The sequence below is a fragment of the Lissotriton vulgaris genome, chromosome 5 (genome assembly GCF_964263255.1).
Source record: "Lissotriton vulgaris chromosome 5, aLisVul1.2, whole genome shotgun sequence".
NCBI classification, from domain to species: domain Eukaryota; kingdom Metazoa; phylum Chordata; class Amphibia; order Caudata; family Salamandridae; genus Lissotriton; species Lissotriton vulgaris.
In genome coordinates, this window is record NC_141693.1 from 135,797,184 (window position 1) to 135,813,705 (window position 16,522).

Here is a 16,522-nt window from a genome sequence, read left to right on the forward strand (position 1 = left end):
AGTAGGTACAGATGGGTAGTGATTCGCGCCCGCACCTCCAGAATGAGGCAACTGGCAACAACAGCTCCATCATGTCAGCTTTTCATTTTGTTTGTTTTCTGCCGATGCTCTGCAGCAACGGCAAAAAGCATTAGCAGAGCCAATAGGTCCAAACATAGGTATTGATAGATTTGCCATGGATATGCATCTCTGCAGATGGAACAGCAACTGAACACTTTATTAGTGCCACGTTAAAAACATTCTCTCCTCAATATGCATTAATTATACATTTGGGCATTGAAATCATTTAACACCTTGGCTGCTAGCAGTTTTCCCGTCCTGTGCTGGAAATTTATATTTTACTTTATTCATGACGAGCTCAGCTCGTCATCAGCACAGCTCAACCGTGCATCATGACGAGCTGAGCTCGTCATCAGCATCGAAAGGGTTAAATGAGCTAATGTCACAGGTTTGACAGTGACTTCCTAAATTTCCAACTCTGTCTTTTCCCTTTAGTCCTCATTATTGTCTACTCTATTATAAGTGTACAATTTATGCTACTTTTAGAGTTATGCTTAGTGGTCTCATCAACCAGGAAGGTAAACCTCCTGTGAGGTTTCTATACTGAAGATTAATTGGCACAAAAACCACTAGCAAGCAGATTTAACATCAGTGAAGTTAAAAGATGATCTTTCTGATATTAAAATATGTAAGGGAAGCATCCGACTGACCCCTGTAAAGCTGCTGTTCATTTGTGTAAACCTGCTTTGCAGTTGTGGAAACTATTTGGAAGTAAGAAGAGAGAAATAAAGGTATAAGACATGCACAGCTGCTGCCTGCCTACAGACCAATAATACATTGTAGCCGATTGTTAAACCTTAGAGCCAAGTGCTGTACAAAAAAATCAAGGAAAACCAATATAAGACATTGGAGCTAATGCAGACAGAATGAATGACCAACCTGAGCAGGAACACTAGATCTTCTTACAAGCAATTACAGGTACTGTTGCTTATCATCATTAACCCGGTAATAACCTATTGAGTCTTGATTAAAACATTATAAAAGGCTACTGCATTGGAAAAAACCCAGAAAAAGCAGCGAGGTAAAGCATTTAATGTGCCATGATTCAGTGTACTTTGAAATGTGAAATAGTTCCTCAAGCATTGCAAAGCAGGCACTGTGTAGGAGGTGGAATGATACATCAAACAGCCAATAGCAGGGATCGAGAGAGAAATACTCCTCTGGGTGGAGCCAAAGCCTGCTATATGTATATTTTTGGGGAAATGGAAACAATAGGTCCTGCGGACAGCTGCACTGTCAAGCTAATCCTAAGAAGACTGATTTGAGTATAATCGTATGCGTTACCATGACAGTGCAAATGGTGGTGCACAAATCAAAGTTGAAGAAACAGTCTAGAAGCCAAACTAAACAAGGTATAAAAATGTAGCTTAATGAGTCAGCGGATACGGTCAAATAGATTGCTAGTTTTTCAAAAATATTTGCAAATCCCTGTTGAGAAAAACAAAGAACAAGAGATTGATCAAGAACAAAGACAGGTAGGCAGTGTGAAGTAGTAAAGTCAGTGCCGATAAACCAGGCCGAAAAGAGCTCTGGCGACAAAATATTTCCGGGAACCCAAGAGACCTGTTAGATGTGCTGGGAGGCCGGACACCAAACGTGAGACTACGAGAAACCCGTAGATGTCTCTAAATGTCCCTCAAGTGTAAGATTATCACATGACTCTGTCATCGGATAACGCAGGCGCCATTCCTGCACTTCCTGTTTACGAGTCAATGTATTCATGTGTGGTGGTTTAATTAGTTCAATTGAAAGTAACTTGGACAGTAACTCTTTGAATACATTAGGTTTTAATCAAATCCCTTGAACTGCAATTTGTCCTTGATGACCTGGCGCTCTTTGGTAACCTTACTTTGGTAGTCCTGTATCTGAAGCTGACATCTGCTCCAACAGTCAGATAAAGAAATTTGTATGGATTTTTTGTTGGCCTTACCAATGTATCGATTGTGTTAAATTAACAGAGAATTGTATAACTCTTTATTGCCGTGAGAATGGCCTCTCAACGCTGTTGATTCACCCGATTTTACAAAGAAAGGGGCCGTTGTATCTGCATGATTTTCTAACTCCCTATGTATCGACTAGAATGCTACGGTCTAGTGAAAAAGGTAAGGTGCATGTTCCCAAAATCAAGAGAGCCAGGATAGGTGGCCGCTCGTTTTGCTATCTGGCGGCCCAGCTATGGAACACGCTTCCTCAGGCTCTCCGGCTGGAGTGTTCTGAATCTGTCTTTCGGAAAGGTCTGAAGACTCATCTGTTTCCTGCGTTATAACTCGCTCTTGTGCTAGGCTCCGGTTGTCGTTGGTTCTTTTAGGTGCTACAATAGTGCGGGGACACACTGGTCCCAGTGTAACCAGGCGCTCTACAAATGTAATTATTATTGTTATTATTATTGTTATTATATTGGAGTTTGGGTACCTTCACGCCCTGGTCTTGAGGATGTTGTCATAGGCTGGAGTCTGCTTTCAGTTTGAGTTGTCAGGAGTAGTGCGGATTTGAAGAATCCTATCTTTTGTTAGGTGGGTGGCAAGATGTATCCCTTTCTGAAATTCCAGAAATTTAAATTGACTAAATCAGACACTCTATACTGATTACCAGTGTTGATTTCGGGCACTTAAATTAACATTTTAATTATGGAATTATTTGCTAATGAGAAGTGCCTAGAGGTGATACGGTTTCTTTGCTGTGCTATGCGTTTCTTCTCTCTATCACTTAAGTCGGTGCCACAATTCATTTTTTTAATTAGTTCCAACAAACAGACAAACTGCAGATGGCATCATCTGACATGCAAAAATACACACAAAATCAACGAGAACTAATCAGCTGTTAATGTCAAAGACTTTGCCTAAAATACAACAGTGGATACACACCCATCTGCCTAAATCAAAAGCGACATTTTATTATTAAAATCCTGGATCAGAATCGAAAAAAAGTGTGGAGAAATGACCACCCTAAAAGATGTTGGGGTCAGTCTTGCCATCCTACTGGCTAACACACTCTGGTCAGAATCTGACATTATTAAAGGCCAGTCAGCAGGTGGGCCCCCCAAGGGGGGGGGGTAGTAGGGGTTCACTATTCACCGGGCATCATGCTTTTTCAGGTCACCCCACCACCCACTCATGGATCAGAATTTATTTATGCATTTTAATGTAAGTGTGCTCTATTTATTAAGGAAGTATTCAAAAAGTGATGGAAGGAATGCTTGAATGAATCTGTCACTTGTAATCGCTCTGGGCTGCAGTGCTTGATTTGAGCCGGTGCTTTCCGGTGCTCAGCACTGGCCCTTAATTGGTTCCAGGTGCTCAGCACCGGCACTTAATTGTCAACACCATACTTTGAACAGTCCACCACATGGTGGCGCTGCTCATCTAATTTAGAGATGAGCAGAACAACAGTAGTTTAGGACTACAATATACATTAACCGCTTGCGTGCGGCAGGAATTCCAGCCCTGTGCTGGACATTCCAATCACAGGCGTGGTCGTGACGGAACCATTCCGTCATCAGCACAGCCCAACGGTGACTCATGACCGAATGGTTCCGTCATGAGCATGGAAGGTGTTAAAATTGCTAATACATTGCTCCCCAGCTATTCCTTCAGCTTTAGGGACCTGGAATAATCTGAAGTGACGCATTTACATGTGAGAGAGTTGGTTAATAGTTGTTTTAGCAGCGATTACAAGGTTGATGGGTGACACAAGCAGCAGTGGCCTCCTGGTCTGAGCCCTGGCACTTAATATTTTACAAATTAAGCACTGCTGGGCTGCATCCCAAAATAATGATGGACTGAGATGCATGCCTGAGTAATTACCAGTGGCTGAGATTAAGTACATTTTTTTGTCCATCACTTTTTGGCATACTATTTATTAAGGAGGCATCTAACGTTTCTAATACAAATAGGTCGTGCCAGAAAGTGAGTTTGCTCGTCCAGGTTGGTGCAGCTCGATGAGGGACATCAGCCTTACAGGTTAGCGCTTTAGCTGACCAAAGACACTGCAGCTAGGTAGAGGCAACACACGAGGATAAGGGGTGAAAAAAGGGCACAAAAGGCGATAGAGCGGAAAAGAGGAAGACTGTTGAGAGAGGACTGGGGGCGGGGGGTGTCACTGTTCTACCCCTAAATAAAGAATCATCGTATACCTCCGAAATGCCTGCCTTTCGTTATTGAAGTTGTGACACAGCACCCGGATCCCGCAAAAATGTCTGATATGACGGCATTAAAGCCCTGATGAAGGTGCACGCCACCAGGTAGGCATGGGCGTACTTCCATTTGTTATCTTTATTGAGCAAGTAAAATGCCATAAAAGTAAAATAAAGCACAATAAAACAATATACATAATTTCAGTATAAAATTCCAATTAATTTGTTTTGGGTTTAACATATATAAAAAAAACCACAGATGATTCAACCATTAAAATTGCTTGCATGGTAAATCAGTTAGCCATAGACAAGGTGCCCAGGAAAACCTAGACCCAGCAACTACCTTTTCTATTTTGTAACTTTTTAAAAGCACCAGAATAAACATATCAACTTTACCTATATGCAGGAAGCTGGGCTTAGCCTGCCTTGTACTACCTAAGACCTTAGTCTCCACATTATCATTAGGAAACGGGATACACCAAAGACAATTATTTGACTCTCATCAGTCATTCACATTAGGCTGGATTGGCTGGTGATGTGGTCCAGTGAGTTGGCACACCCATACTTTACCATTGGCTGGCATGGTGACGTTTTTTCTAAGCAAGCACAACAAGATGATAGACGGAGTGCTGAAACGTTTCAACCACTCACCCCAGTCAATCAATGTGGATTTCATGTGTCGTTCTTTTGCTCACTATGCCACCCCAATTTGGACTCAACCTTATGCAAATCAGTCTTGATCCTGCTCCTCATGGAAACAGTCCAGCTCGAACTGACAGGCCCAGTCCTCCCTAAACCGGAAACAAGTTCTTGGACCAGTTTCAGGGTATCACCCCTCACCAGCCAGTCTAGCTTCGAATCCAGTGGCAAAATGGGCAAGAGACCCACGCCTGGGCATACCCTTGACCATTTAGTGAAAATATAGCAAACACAACAAGATGATGAATTGAGTGCTGAAACTTTTCAACCACTCTTCCCAGTCAAGAGATCTTGGTTTAATCCATCGTTCTTTTGCTCACTATGCCACCCCAGTTTGGACCTAGCCATATGCAAATCAGTCTTGACCCTGCTTCTCATGATAACGGTCCAGCCCGAGGACCTACCCTGGCATTTCGGTCTGGACTGGTTCCAGGAAACTTGTTTCCAGTCCAGTGAGGACCTGGCTTGGCCGTTCGGGCTGGACGGTTCTCATGAGGAGCAGGGTCAGGACTGATTTGCATATGGCTGGGTCCAGTAGCCAAGAGCTCAAGTCAAGGTCTCCTGTAGCCTTGACCTGATTCTGAGGTCTCCTGTAGCCTTGACCTGATTCTGAGGCCTCCTCTATCCTTGACCTCATTCCATGGTCTGTTGTTACCGTGATTTAATTTCAAACTCTCCTGTATCTTTGACCTGACTTTGAGGTCTCCTGTAGCCATGAGCTTATCTTAAGCTCTTCTCTACCCGTGAGCTGATTCTGAGGTCCCCTGTACACCTGACCCCATTCCAAGGTCTCTTGTAGCCTTGACGTCATCCTGAAGGCTACTCTAGTTTTCTCTAGTTTTCACTTCGTACTGAGATGCACAGTAGCGTTGATATCCATCCGAAGTCTCCTGGTCCTGGAGATGCCAGCCCCTTCGTTGCCCTTCTTAGACGCTTATTAATGACGCATGCAGCTGGTAGCTGCACAAAAGCTCCGGACGCCTTTGGAGTGCAGCAGTCCATGCACAGCTCCTGTAACACCTTCTGACAGCAGTGGAATATGTTTACAAATAGAATATTACCTCCAGGGGGTCCTAACAGCATTATAGGCCCACGGGCAAAGCAGTGCACTAGGCCCTGCCTACACAACCGCTCACAGGAATTCAAATTTAAATTATCGATAAAATACACTTATATTTATTGGTATCTCCAACCAAATGCAGCCCCTATGCTCATGGGGCCCAAGGACAAGTGCCCATGCGTTGAGGCGGTGCTGATTACCTCCCATGCAAGCGGCACTTCCAGGAGGGTATGATTGCATCACGAAGGACCAGGGGAGAGAGACACCGCTATGTCGCGTCGTTGACTGATGCATATGGCAGCTAGCCAGCGTCACTCCTTTAACTCGAGTAGTATGCTCTGTTCAAACCCAATAAACGTCAAAGGTTGAAAGATCACAGCACTGTCCACCTCTTTAATGGGAACAGAAGCACCTTTTAGGACGCAATAGGATTTTCTGTTGTCTTTTTCTTTTTATTCCTTCTCTTTCTTGGTTATGCGGAATCATGTTTACCTTCATGTATCTTTTATTCACCTTAGATTTAGCAAAATGGGCTTTCTTTCAATATGATATTCAGTACTTCATGTTAATTGTCACTGCACTGAAATACTGTCGGACCTCAGGGGCTGGTGGCCCTCTGAACCTCCTTTACAGTCACACGCTGGGCCTTTAATGCCTCCTCTGTTGTTTCTCTTGTGCCTCTACCTTCAGGCATACGGTATTTCTTTTCTTCTTCTTCTCAGTGTCCCTTTGGCCTTTGCCAGGTTATTGACATCGGATTAGTGTTTTTGTGAAGTCACTTTTTTTATTGAGTTTGTAACAAACAACAACAGCATAACACAGCTGAATATGGTGAAGACAACGTGCCTCCTGTTCATGGTTAATGACATGGCGCCTAATCCTTGGTGGTAATCCCACCACATGCGCCACACTTTGCAGTACTTCAGAGGGTGCCCCTAGATGTATAGATAGACCTGTTCCTCAGGAATTGCAAGCTAATTGTGTCTGATGCCTTTGCTCCCTTTTTCCTCTCTTCATGGGAGCCACATTTTTCATGGGATACCATTAAGGGGCAGCCTAGACTAGCTGCTTTCAACTGGACCATTAGGGGAACCATTTAAGTGGTGCCAGATTTTTTTTCCATTTTTATTTTTATGCTGATGTTGGCCAAAACCTTCTGATTTCACTGAAATTACATGCATAATATTGAGATTTATACATTCCTGCTGGAAAGCCCCAATCCCTCCTTCCGTTGCAGCCTGGGCCATTGCTGTATTAAAGTGGGCTGAGGCAGAGTGTAAGGCCCCACACCGGCAGGAATCCAGAGGTCTCCGTAAAAGTCCCATCTCCTCCTCCTGGAATGCTATATTTGGGGAGGCGAGACCGACCTTCACTGAGGAAGCACCTCCCTGATGCAATCCCACCTGCCGTACCTTCACCTCTGTCCACAGCGACCTCTCTCTCAAAAGTCCACCCGTACTCCCTACAGCGAAAGGCCGCCGCCCACTTGCCTACCCCAGCCTCAATTGTCCAAATTCACGTATCCAGTTCTAAATATCGCATCGCATTCCATCGACTGCCACTCATTTACAGTAGGCCTGCCTCCTCCCCCACTAGCCGCTCCCACCCTCCAACCATAGGTTAAATCGGCTGCCAACTTCTCTTGTCAACCATATGTCCATTCCTCCAATACACCATGAACAAATTGGACCTGCATAAGATCCAGAGTCGTGCATCTCAGCTGCATAACCCTGGCTGTTTCTATTTGTTGCAATTTAGGTAAAAAATTCAATGAAACGTGCTCCAAAAGAAAGTAATATACAAACTTCTAGACAGTGCTTATTTTCTAAAAGAATGAGTACTTGTGCCCAAAGCTCTTTTACGAAACCTGCCGCCGGCATTATTACGTGTCAGCGTGCCAGATACTGGCTACGTAGTCCGCAATCCACCTCCTGCCTCTTTAATCGCCTTCCAGACACACCCTGAGCCTTTATTTCACTCATGCAGACTTCCTGCTTTCTTCCTTTGAGGTGGTTTTTCTATCTCTCTTCCTTCTTCCTCCTTCTTTCCCCTTTGTGTGTTTTTCCCTCTCTTGCTCTTTAGAAATTTTTGATGAGGAAATCATTTATCATGATTGATTGAGGGTCCGGTCCTCAAACATAAGTGCCAGTGAGCCCCACCCTCTACGATTAAGCACTGCTTAGTGGCGGCTCCTCGTTATGGGGGAGGAGTTTCGCCCCACTGCATTTAAGCAGTGCAAATGAAGGAAAAAATAAAATGATAATAACTGAGTGCTCTGCTCTTGGAGCAGGGCATGGGAGGAGTTGTTTACCCATTCCTAAGTACACATGACTGTTTGGCTAGCCCTCTCCCCCCCCCCCCCCCCCCCCCCGCGAGCTTTGCTGGCCGCCATTGGCACTGCTTTCTGGGCTTTCAGCCAGCTATCATTCATTGACCTGTTTTTGTGTCTTTCACGATTTTGATGCACCCCCCATAGCACATGGCATGGGACAGTGGCTCAGCTCCCCTCAGCCATTGGCTGACATCTTTGTGAATGACAGTTTTCTGCTCTTTCACAGGGTGCTCATCCGCTCCCAGAGTAGTTCACTTCAGTGCCAGGGACTAATATGGCACTGTGTGCGTCTGACAAAAAAAATATATTTTTCCTTTTAGCCAATGTTTGTTTTCATTTCGACTGACGGGCAACCAGCAGCTTCCTCAACAATAAAAATTTGCAAAACACCTGACAAAACAAAAACAAGCAGTGACTCAGCCAAAAGGCTGGTATCCAACGCCAGACCCATTGGTTCAGTTGAAGCTTGGTATAATTCAATTTTTTTCTTTGAATATACCTCTCAAATTAACTTGCCGTCTACTGTACACTGTTTCCCGGTATTCAGGTTTCCAGTCCCAATCTCTCTATTCCATCTCTTGCTCTTTTCATATCACCCATAAATATCCTCTGGTTCCCTTTTCCTTCTTCTGTTTTGCCATTTCCCAAGTCCAGGACGTCACACACTTCACCCTCGCCCACCTCTTCACCGGCTCTTGCATAGGTCCTGGTTTTCACCAAAATGTGTATTTAAAAAAAAATATCCTGTTATCAATACCAAAAACAGGGAGTGTATTTAATTTTTCTCTATCCTTTCAACATTATCTCTTCAGCCATGAACACTTTAAACTACAGGCCACCGTCATGGTAGTGCAGAGAAGTATATGATCTACATCAACGTGTGTTGTGAACAGGAGGCCAAATCTTTGAATCTTGCCAAAGCCAACTCAGCATTCCATCTTTCCAGGGTTGATGAATTGAGTGCCAATAAGTTGAATAATAATAACAGTGTATTTTTCAGTGCTTATAGATGGCAACATTGGGGTGTGAGGTTCTGCTTTCTTTTTTTTATTTTTATAATGTCCACCCCTTCACACAGGGACCTTATCCTTATGTTCCACCATCTTAGGCAACAGCTTTTTTCACTTTTTCATTCTCCATCACACTAACTCCAGGTCTTTTTTTATGTGTCTCTTTCTCTTGCACCGTCAGGCGACTATAATCCTGCCACCACACCAGGTGGACCTTTGTACACCTGGTAGTATGTCTAGCCAGTCACAGGGATTCTTAGCCGCTTGACCGTGGCCATCTACCTTGCCTCCACTACACCTGGAAATCTTTTCATTCGTCTGTCACAGAGCTACTTTTCCACTCTTTCATTCGTCATGCAACTGAGCTCTGTTCGTTTTCTCTTTACCACATCCGGCCCACATGCAAGGATAAAGGTGTCGAAAGGCCACAAATTGTCATCCTACTCCCCCAAGGACACACATATCCATTACCAATGGCTGCCACTAGATTAGGATTCTCTGCCTTGTGACCAGTGTCCCACATCAAACATGGGATCTGTTTTTTCCTACTCAGAAAATGGCAGTCGACCTGGTCACTCTTTGACATCCTGTGACGGACATCAGGCACTGTCAGATGACCGGCCCTCTAGCCCAAGCCTGCAAACCCTCTGTCCAAACATTCTTATATAAAAAAACCTTTAAGCTGATCGCCTGCAATAGGTTTGCCTCATGACCCTAATCCCTTGGTCCTTCAAACCCATCTAACTATGGCGCCTCAACACTACAGTGCCAAGAAGCCAGCATCATTCTAGGCCCATTGCACATAAGCTACCATCCTAGACAGAGGACAAAACAGTTCATCTATCATTATGGGATGGCCTACTGATCAGTGCTGACTCCAGCGTGCCAGCTACGCTTTTCTTCTTTGGCTCAATGGATGACGTATTAACACTGCCCCACTCAACACATTAACAACCAGCATTGCAGACATCCTATAGTCACAACCCTCCACTCCCTCAAATACTGCACCCAACAGTCCCAAACCAAGCCATTCCTCTTCATCCTGTCTCTGGGCTCTCCACTCGCCACCATCGTACTCCTCACACGTGTGTAGACCCATCAGGACCCCCACAACCTCACTTTACATTCTTATACTGACGTGTTGTGAATCTATCTCGGATAGCGGGCTGATCAGTCAAGAGAACTTGACCAAAGCGAGGTGTGTGCTTGAAGAATGGATGGGCTGCAGGTTCCTCAAAACTGATGTCTTTCTACTTGGTCCTCATCACATACTTCTGAAAGTTATTTGCCTACACCATACACCACACAGCCCTTGTTGTTACAGCCATCAGTTAACCAGCATCATGACCCCAGTCTTAACTCTTTTGGCAGGGCCATTGTTAAAATCCCTCCTTCCATCTGTGATTACAAAGAGATCCCTTCCCATACATTGCAAGTCCTAGCGTCCATCATCAATGGAAAACTTGTCCTGTGGCTTACTCCGATACATATATCAGATAAATAGGCTATGTACAGTCAGGGCCGGCTCTAGGGTGTGTCACCTGTGTTTGCAAGTGCATTGTGGTTTTAAAAGGACCTGCTGCCGCGTTCCTGGCCTCCAGCAATTTTCAGGCAACAATAAAAATGTCAAGATAAATTTGGTGATTAATTTTCTCCCTGGAGAGAGATAGGAGATTTAGCAACATAGCACTGAGGGTTAATATGCCTGTTGGAAAAGAACCTGTAACATGCTAATCACAAAGTGCACATAATGTAAATAGGTTGCTGGGTTACTGCTTTTGTCAGAGAGATTATTTTGTAACTTGCAGTTTATATGTTAAAATCCAATATAGAACAGTGACCTATTAGCCGTCATCAGAGAGCTGCATGCAAACGGCACAGTATAGATTAGAGTGTTTTGATTTTGCCCCAGTCTTTCATTATCCTAATTTTGCAAAACGGGTTCATTTGGGTTGAAATCAATTCTTATTATTAAAGAGGGGGAGGGGATGTAGGCTAACGGCTAGGGCGGTCGACCTCAAACCTGGGGAACCGGGATTGAGTTTCAGCATTGACGCTCATCATCCTGTGATTCTGGGCAATTACTTAATCTCCCTGTGCCTAACAAAAATGAATGTGTCCTTATGTAACGCAACTGGTGCTCATGTAAAGCGCTCCGATACCCGATGCCTTCGGGTCAAGTTCGCGTTATATAAAACTCCAACAATGGTTTTACGTTTTAAATTCTGAGACTGCTTCTCAAGACCAAGCACTCGATACTGCCTGCCAATATGGATGACGAGACTCCTACACCTTGTAGTCCTCTGTCTTATGTAATATTTCCAATACATAGAATCGAACACATATGATTGATTGTCACTTTTGATATGTGTATGATGTAAAGTGCTCTGGCACCCTACACTGGTATGAGTGGCACTATAAAACTAATTAAATGCCTCCGAAAGAGAGTGGTTATAGAGACTTGAGGGCCACTATTAAAGGGTGGTAGTGAGGGAATACATGGCAGAGGTGGTGGGGCACCACCAAATACTGTCGCACCAGGCACCATCAGCGCTAAAGCCGGCCCTGTGCATAGCACACAATGCAGCCCCCACACTGGCCTTGGATTTAAAGAGGGATCTTTTCGACTCTGCACTGTGCCTATCCACTGACGACCGAAGAGGGGCAGAGAACACTTCCATATCATACCAGTCACCAGAACCAACTCTTTCCCCTTACCTATCCAAACACCTGATGACACCCTTAGACCTATTTCAGAAGCAGGGCTACAAACTCTAAAACAGTCACCGACACATCCCCAGGAAGACCCACCTGTCGCAGACACACATAAAGCCTTTCCGTAACTCACCTCTATGACTGCCCGGTGGTGGCAATCTTCATCCTCTACTAGACATGCAGTTATCCGATCTTTTCGTGGTATCTGCATTAGTCAATCAGAAGGATTAGTTTTATGTAATTTTCTCTGGTATTCAGTGTTTTAAGTTGTCCTCGTTTTCTGAATACTTGTTCTGCGCTCCTCCCCCCCTGCCCCCCCCCCCCCCGATTTATCTTCTAAGAATTGTGATGTTAGTGAGTGGTTATTGTGGCCCAGCACTCCTTGCACAATCTGCATTCTTACACTATCTTTATCAGACCACGACTTATTGTATCTTTTAGTTCATAAATTGCAGAGTACACTTGAAATATTTTTACCATAAACCATCCTGGGTTATTACACAGTTGGACTTCTAAGAACATCGGCTGAAGAGGCCCAACGAGATGTTCAGGTTTTATTCCACTTTAGGTTTGTGTTTTTTAAATACAATGTAGAGACTCTGGTTTATTTTAGCGCTGTGATGTGCTACAATAGCTGGTGGACGTTTGAAGTTGCTAAATTCCAGGAAACTGGGGCCCAATCCTGATTATAGCATTTGTGATTCACTCTGTATCGTTTTGTAACACTGCAACATTTTAATCTTTCAAACTCTCTCAGTGACAATGCCTTTATGTCATATTCTGCTTATTTCCTGCAGATGCTTGATTTTCCTACCTTGCTTTTGATTCTTGAAAGGTACACCGCTGAAGGTCACTGCTGCACACAGTCTGCCACTGACCTCCCTCTCAGCACGCATGAGCGGCTTTCATTCGAACTTGTCTCCCCGCCACAGACCATTAAAAAAAATCCTCTATATGATTCTGTGTCTCAGATGAGTGTCTTTTACTGGGGAAAGCAAAGCAAGACACAGAGCCATAGATGGGCTTTGCAACCTTGAAAAAACAGATGGAATAGGCTGAGCGTTTCATCTCCACATTGAATGATTGAATGAATGAATGAATGAAATGTTTCTAAAGCGCACATCTGGCACCCTCAGGTGTCACGGTGCCACCCACTACTTCCCAAGAGCCTTATTTTCAGAACTGCCAGGCCGGGTCCTCCCTAAACTGTGTACACACAATTATAGCTACCCACTAGTTGTAATCAATTACATTACGTTACTGTGTCCCTAGTAGCACTACTTCATAGGAGTGCCGGGCATGTAAAAAAATATGAAGGTCTGTCCTCCCACACCCTCAGGTGTCATGCTTCATCACAGGATAGCCCTCGCTCTCTTAAAACACGGTTTGATGGAGAGCGGGCCTACACCTGAAGACAGGGAGCACTTATAATTGTTTTGGGGGCCCGTGTGAGTAGTGAATTAAAAGCCAATGTAATACCCCAAACTGCATTTATTTGTCAGATATATTACTTGGTATTAAAATTTGAGATATAGGGATTAGAGGAACTATTACCCCATCACCACTGTTAACCTTGTCAACATGTTTCTGCCTATGGCTCTAATGAGTCTGCAGCATTCTTCAGGACTAACAAACAGGGTCCTTTTTTAGCAATGTAGTATTAAAAATTGCCTTCTTGTTAGGGCGACATGTGTCTAACTCTAAGCTAATATGTGGTTTTTAGATTCCCCAATGTAGGGTCCTCAATGCCCCATGGGAGAAGGGTTCTGAATACCCCTGTATTCACACTTGCCTCAAGGTGCGTCCCTCGCTGTACACCTACATATGTCCGCTCCTTCTCCCTGAACTGTAACATAGGTGACCTAAGAATTGTTTGGCCCTGATGGGAGCTCATCAGTTGCATATAGCGTGTGTCCAGTGGCACAGTGAGCAGGGCACACATCTGGGCATACCTTTGCCATTTAGAGCGTTCATCAAAACAGAGAAGGTGATGGGAGGATGCTTGCAATTCATGTTATCACTGACAGTCGCTCAGGGTGCTTCCCAACTCATCCTCCTTTAGATCACCATGCCATTTTGGTTTGCACCCAGCTATATGCAAATCATTCATGATGCTGCAGTTCGGGCAGGACTGTTCCTACTGGAACGTATCAAGACTGATTTGCATATAGCTGGGTCCAAACTGAGCTGGCATGGTTGGCAATAGAAGGAAGGGTTGAAATGCTACCCGAGCAATTGCCAGTGGTTGGACAAATTGCACATATTCCTCCCATAACTTTTATGTTTTACGAGTTCACTCTTGTACCACCACTTATTCTCAGGTTTTTTTTTCTTCGGTGTAGGTGTCCCCTGCCACAGACTACATTTTTTTCTTCTTTTGTAGGGATGCATAAGGCTCTGAAGCATCTCATCTTTTGCTGCTAAGAATTTTAGTGGTACATGTCTGTTGACCGGTGGTACCAACTGTTATTTGTGAGAGCATAAGTTACCAATATCTCCATCACATGGAGGATTAGCGTCAGATTAAGGAAAGGAAAGGTGTTTTTCATGGCATTTCATAAGACTGATAATTGCGTCACGTACTTGCGTCTGAGCGTAGCAAGTTTTGTAGCCAATAAATGCAGGCACGACTGGTTAGCAGTCGTTAAATGCAGGCATGACAGACCACACTGCTTCTGGTCTTGTAATTAATTGAACTGTTTTGATGTTAGTCGTACACGTATTTGCGTTATATGAATATTAAAAACGGTTGGGACTCTTGTAATCCCGTATGAGTTGAGGGTTTTTAATAAGTAAACTGAGAGGGTTATATGCCGAGTAAACATGAGTCTATTGAAGTTTTAGCTAGAGAATTAGCAGAGTGATCCTTAGAAGAGTGTATGTTATCCATGTCTTTTTTAATTAAAATATAGACATCTTAATTCATACACTTTTATTCAAGCACATGGGGAATGTGACAAATTTGTTTTATACTCACATTGTATCCTTCGGGATCCTGTTCGTGCTATATAAAGCTTTATAAATACAATAAAAATATATATATACGAATTTTCCAATGAGTGAGCACTTTATACCAGACCCAGAACCTCAAACGACACCACACCTCCAGGAACTGCTAAATATCAAGTTCTGCTTGGACCTTTCTTAAGATCTTTCCATGCCCAAGGTTCACACTTGAGGTTCTGGTTTAGAGATGAATGTTTTCAGCACCTAGTTTTTCTAACACAAAAAAAGAATGTGTTGTTAGTTTTAGCTTTTTGTTAGGGAGTGGTCTTGCAGTGGTGTTGGGGGTCTTCAAGGGTTTTCCCACTGTTGTAGTTGGAGATTTTTGTTGTCTTCCCCTTCCCTTGAGATGCTAACTCCTAAATGTGCTTTTTCATGTTGCAGCGAGCACGAAGTTGGAGGTGAAAGTGAATATGACCTCGTGCCACCCGAGGATGAGGCGGATGATATATACGAAGACATCATCAAAATTGAAACTCAGCAACCTATGGTAAGGCCTTAGGGGGCCTTTGGGGAAAATTATCCCAGAGAATTGGAGAGACAGGTCTGGCCTGGAATCTTATTGCATTTCTCTCATCTTCTCTTCTTTGCCTAGGAGAATTTATGTCTGTTTGTAGGTCTTTCTCTGTCCCCCCAAGCTGTCTTTCTCTGTCCCCCAAGTTGTCTTTCTCTGTCCCCGAGTCGTCTTTCTCTGTCCCCGAGTCGCCCAGCTCTGTCCCCTGAGTCGCCCAGCTCTGTCCCCTGAGTCGCCCAGCTCTGTCCCCTGAGTCGCCCAGCTCTGTCCCCTGAGTCGCCCAGCTCTGTCCCCTGAGTCGCCCAGCTCTGTCCCCTGAGTCGCCCAGCTCTGTCCCCTGAGTCGCCCAGCTCTGTCCCCTGAGTCGCCCAGCTCTGTCCCCTGAGTCGCCCAGCTCTGTCCCCTGAGTCGCCCAGCTCTGTCCCCTGAGTCGCCCAGCTCTGTCCCCCGAGTCGCCCTTCTCTGTCCCCCGAGTCGCCCAGCTCGGTCCCCCGAGTCGCCCAGCTCAGTCCCCCGAGTCGCCCTTCTCTGTCCCCTGAGTCGCCCTCCCTCTCAGACTCTCAGCCTTCCAGATTCCCTCACCAGGGGTTTTCTCTTCTGCCTGCGAATCCATCCTTTTCTGCCTTTGACTCTCCATATCTCTCCTTGTCCCCTACTCTCTTCCCTGTCAGTCTGTTTCTTGCTCTACCTGCAAAAATCTGTCTGGGAGGGAATGAAAGAGTAGCTAGGGTTTTAAGACGATTTAGCTCAGCACCTACAAGGCACACATCCAGACATATACAGACAGAAACCGGCTCCCAGTTAGTAATGCAGGCTAAACTAAAAGACTCAATCTGGACAACCTCATTCACTGCCTTCTTGGCAAATAAAGCCATAGATGCCATAGATAACATAAGGCAAAATTAGTATTAACGCAGATGTTAGTAAAAACCACGAAAAGACAGTGATAAAGTACAGAAAATAAGGTTAACCGTTTTAGTGACCCTGAATGGAGTTG

General features: G+C 44.5%; 1 protein-coding gene across 2 annotated transcripts in view; it reads left to right on the top strand.

Annotated features, from left to right (window-relative positions):
- The window catches only part of VAV2 (vav guanine nucleotide exchange factor 2), a 789,576-nt gene that overhangs the window by 575,486 nt on the left and 197,568 nt on the right, over positions 1 to 16,522 (top strand). For both annotated transcript variants that reach the window (XM_086921069.1, XM_086921070.1), the window contains exon 5: positions 15,396 to 15,501. In XM_086921069.1, coding sequence (XP_086777195.1) covers positions 15,396 to 15,501 — 106 coding nt within the window. The remainder of the gene's footprint in view (positions 1 to 15,395; positions 15,502 to 16,522) is intronic.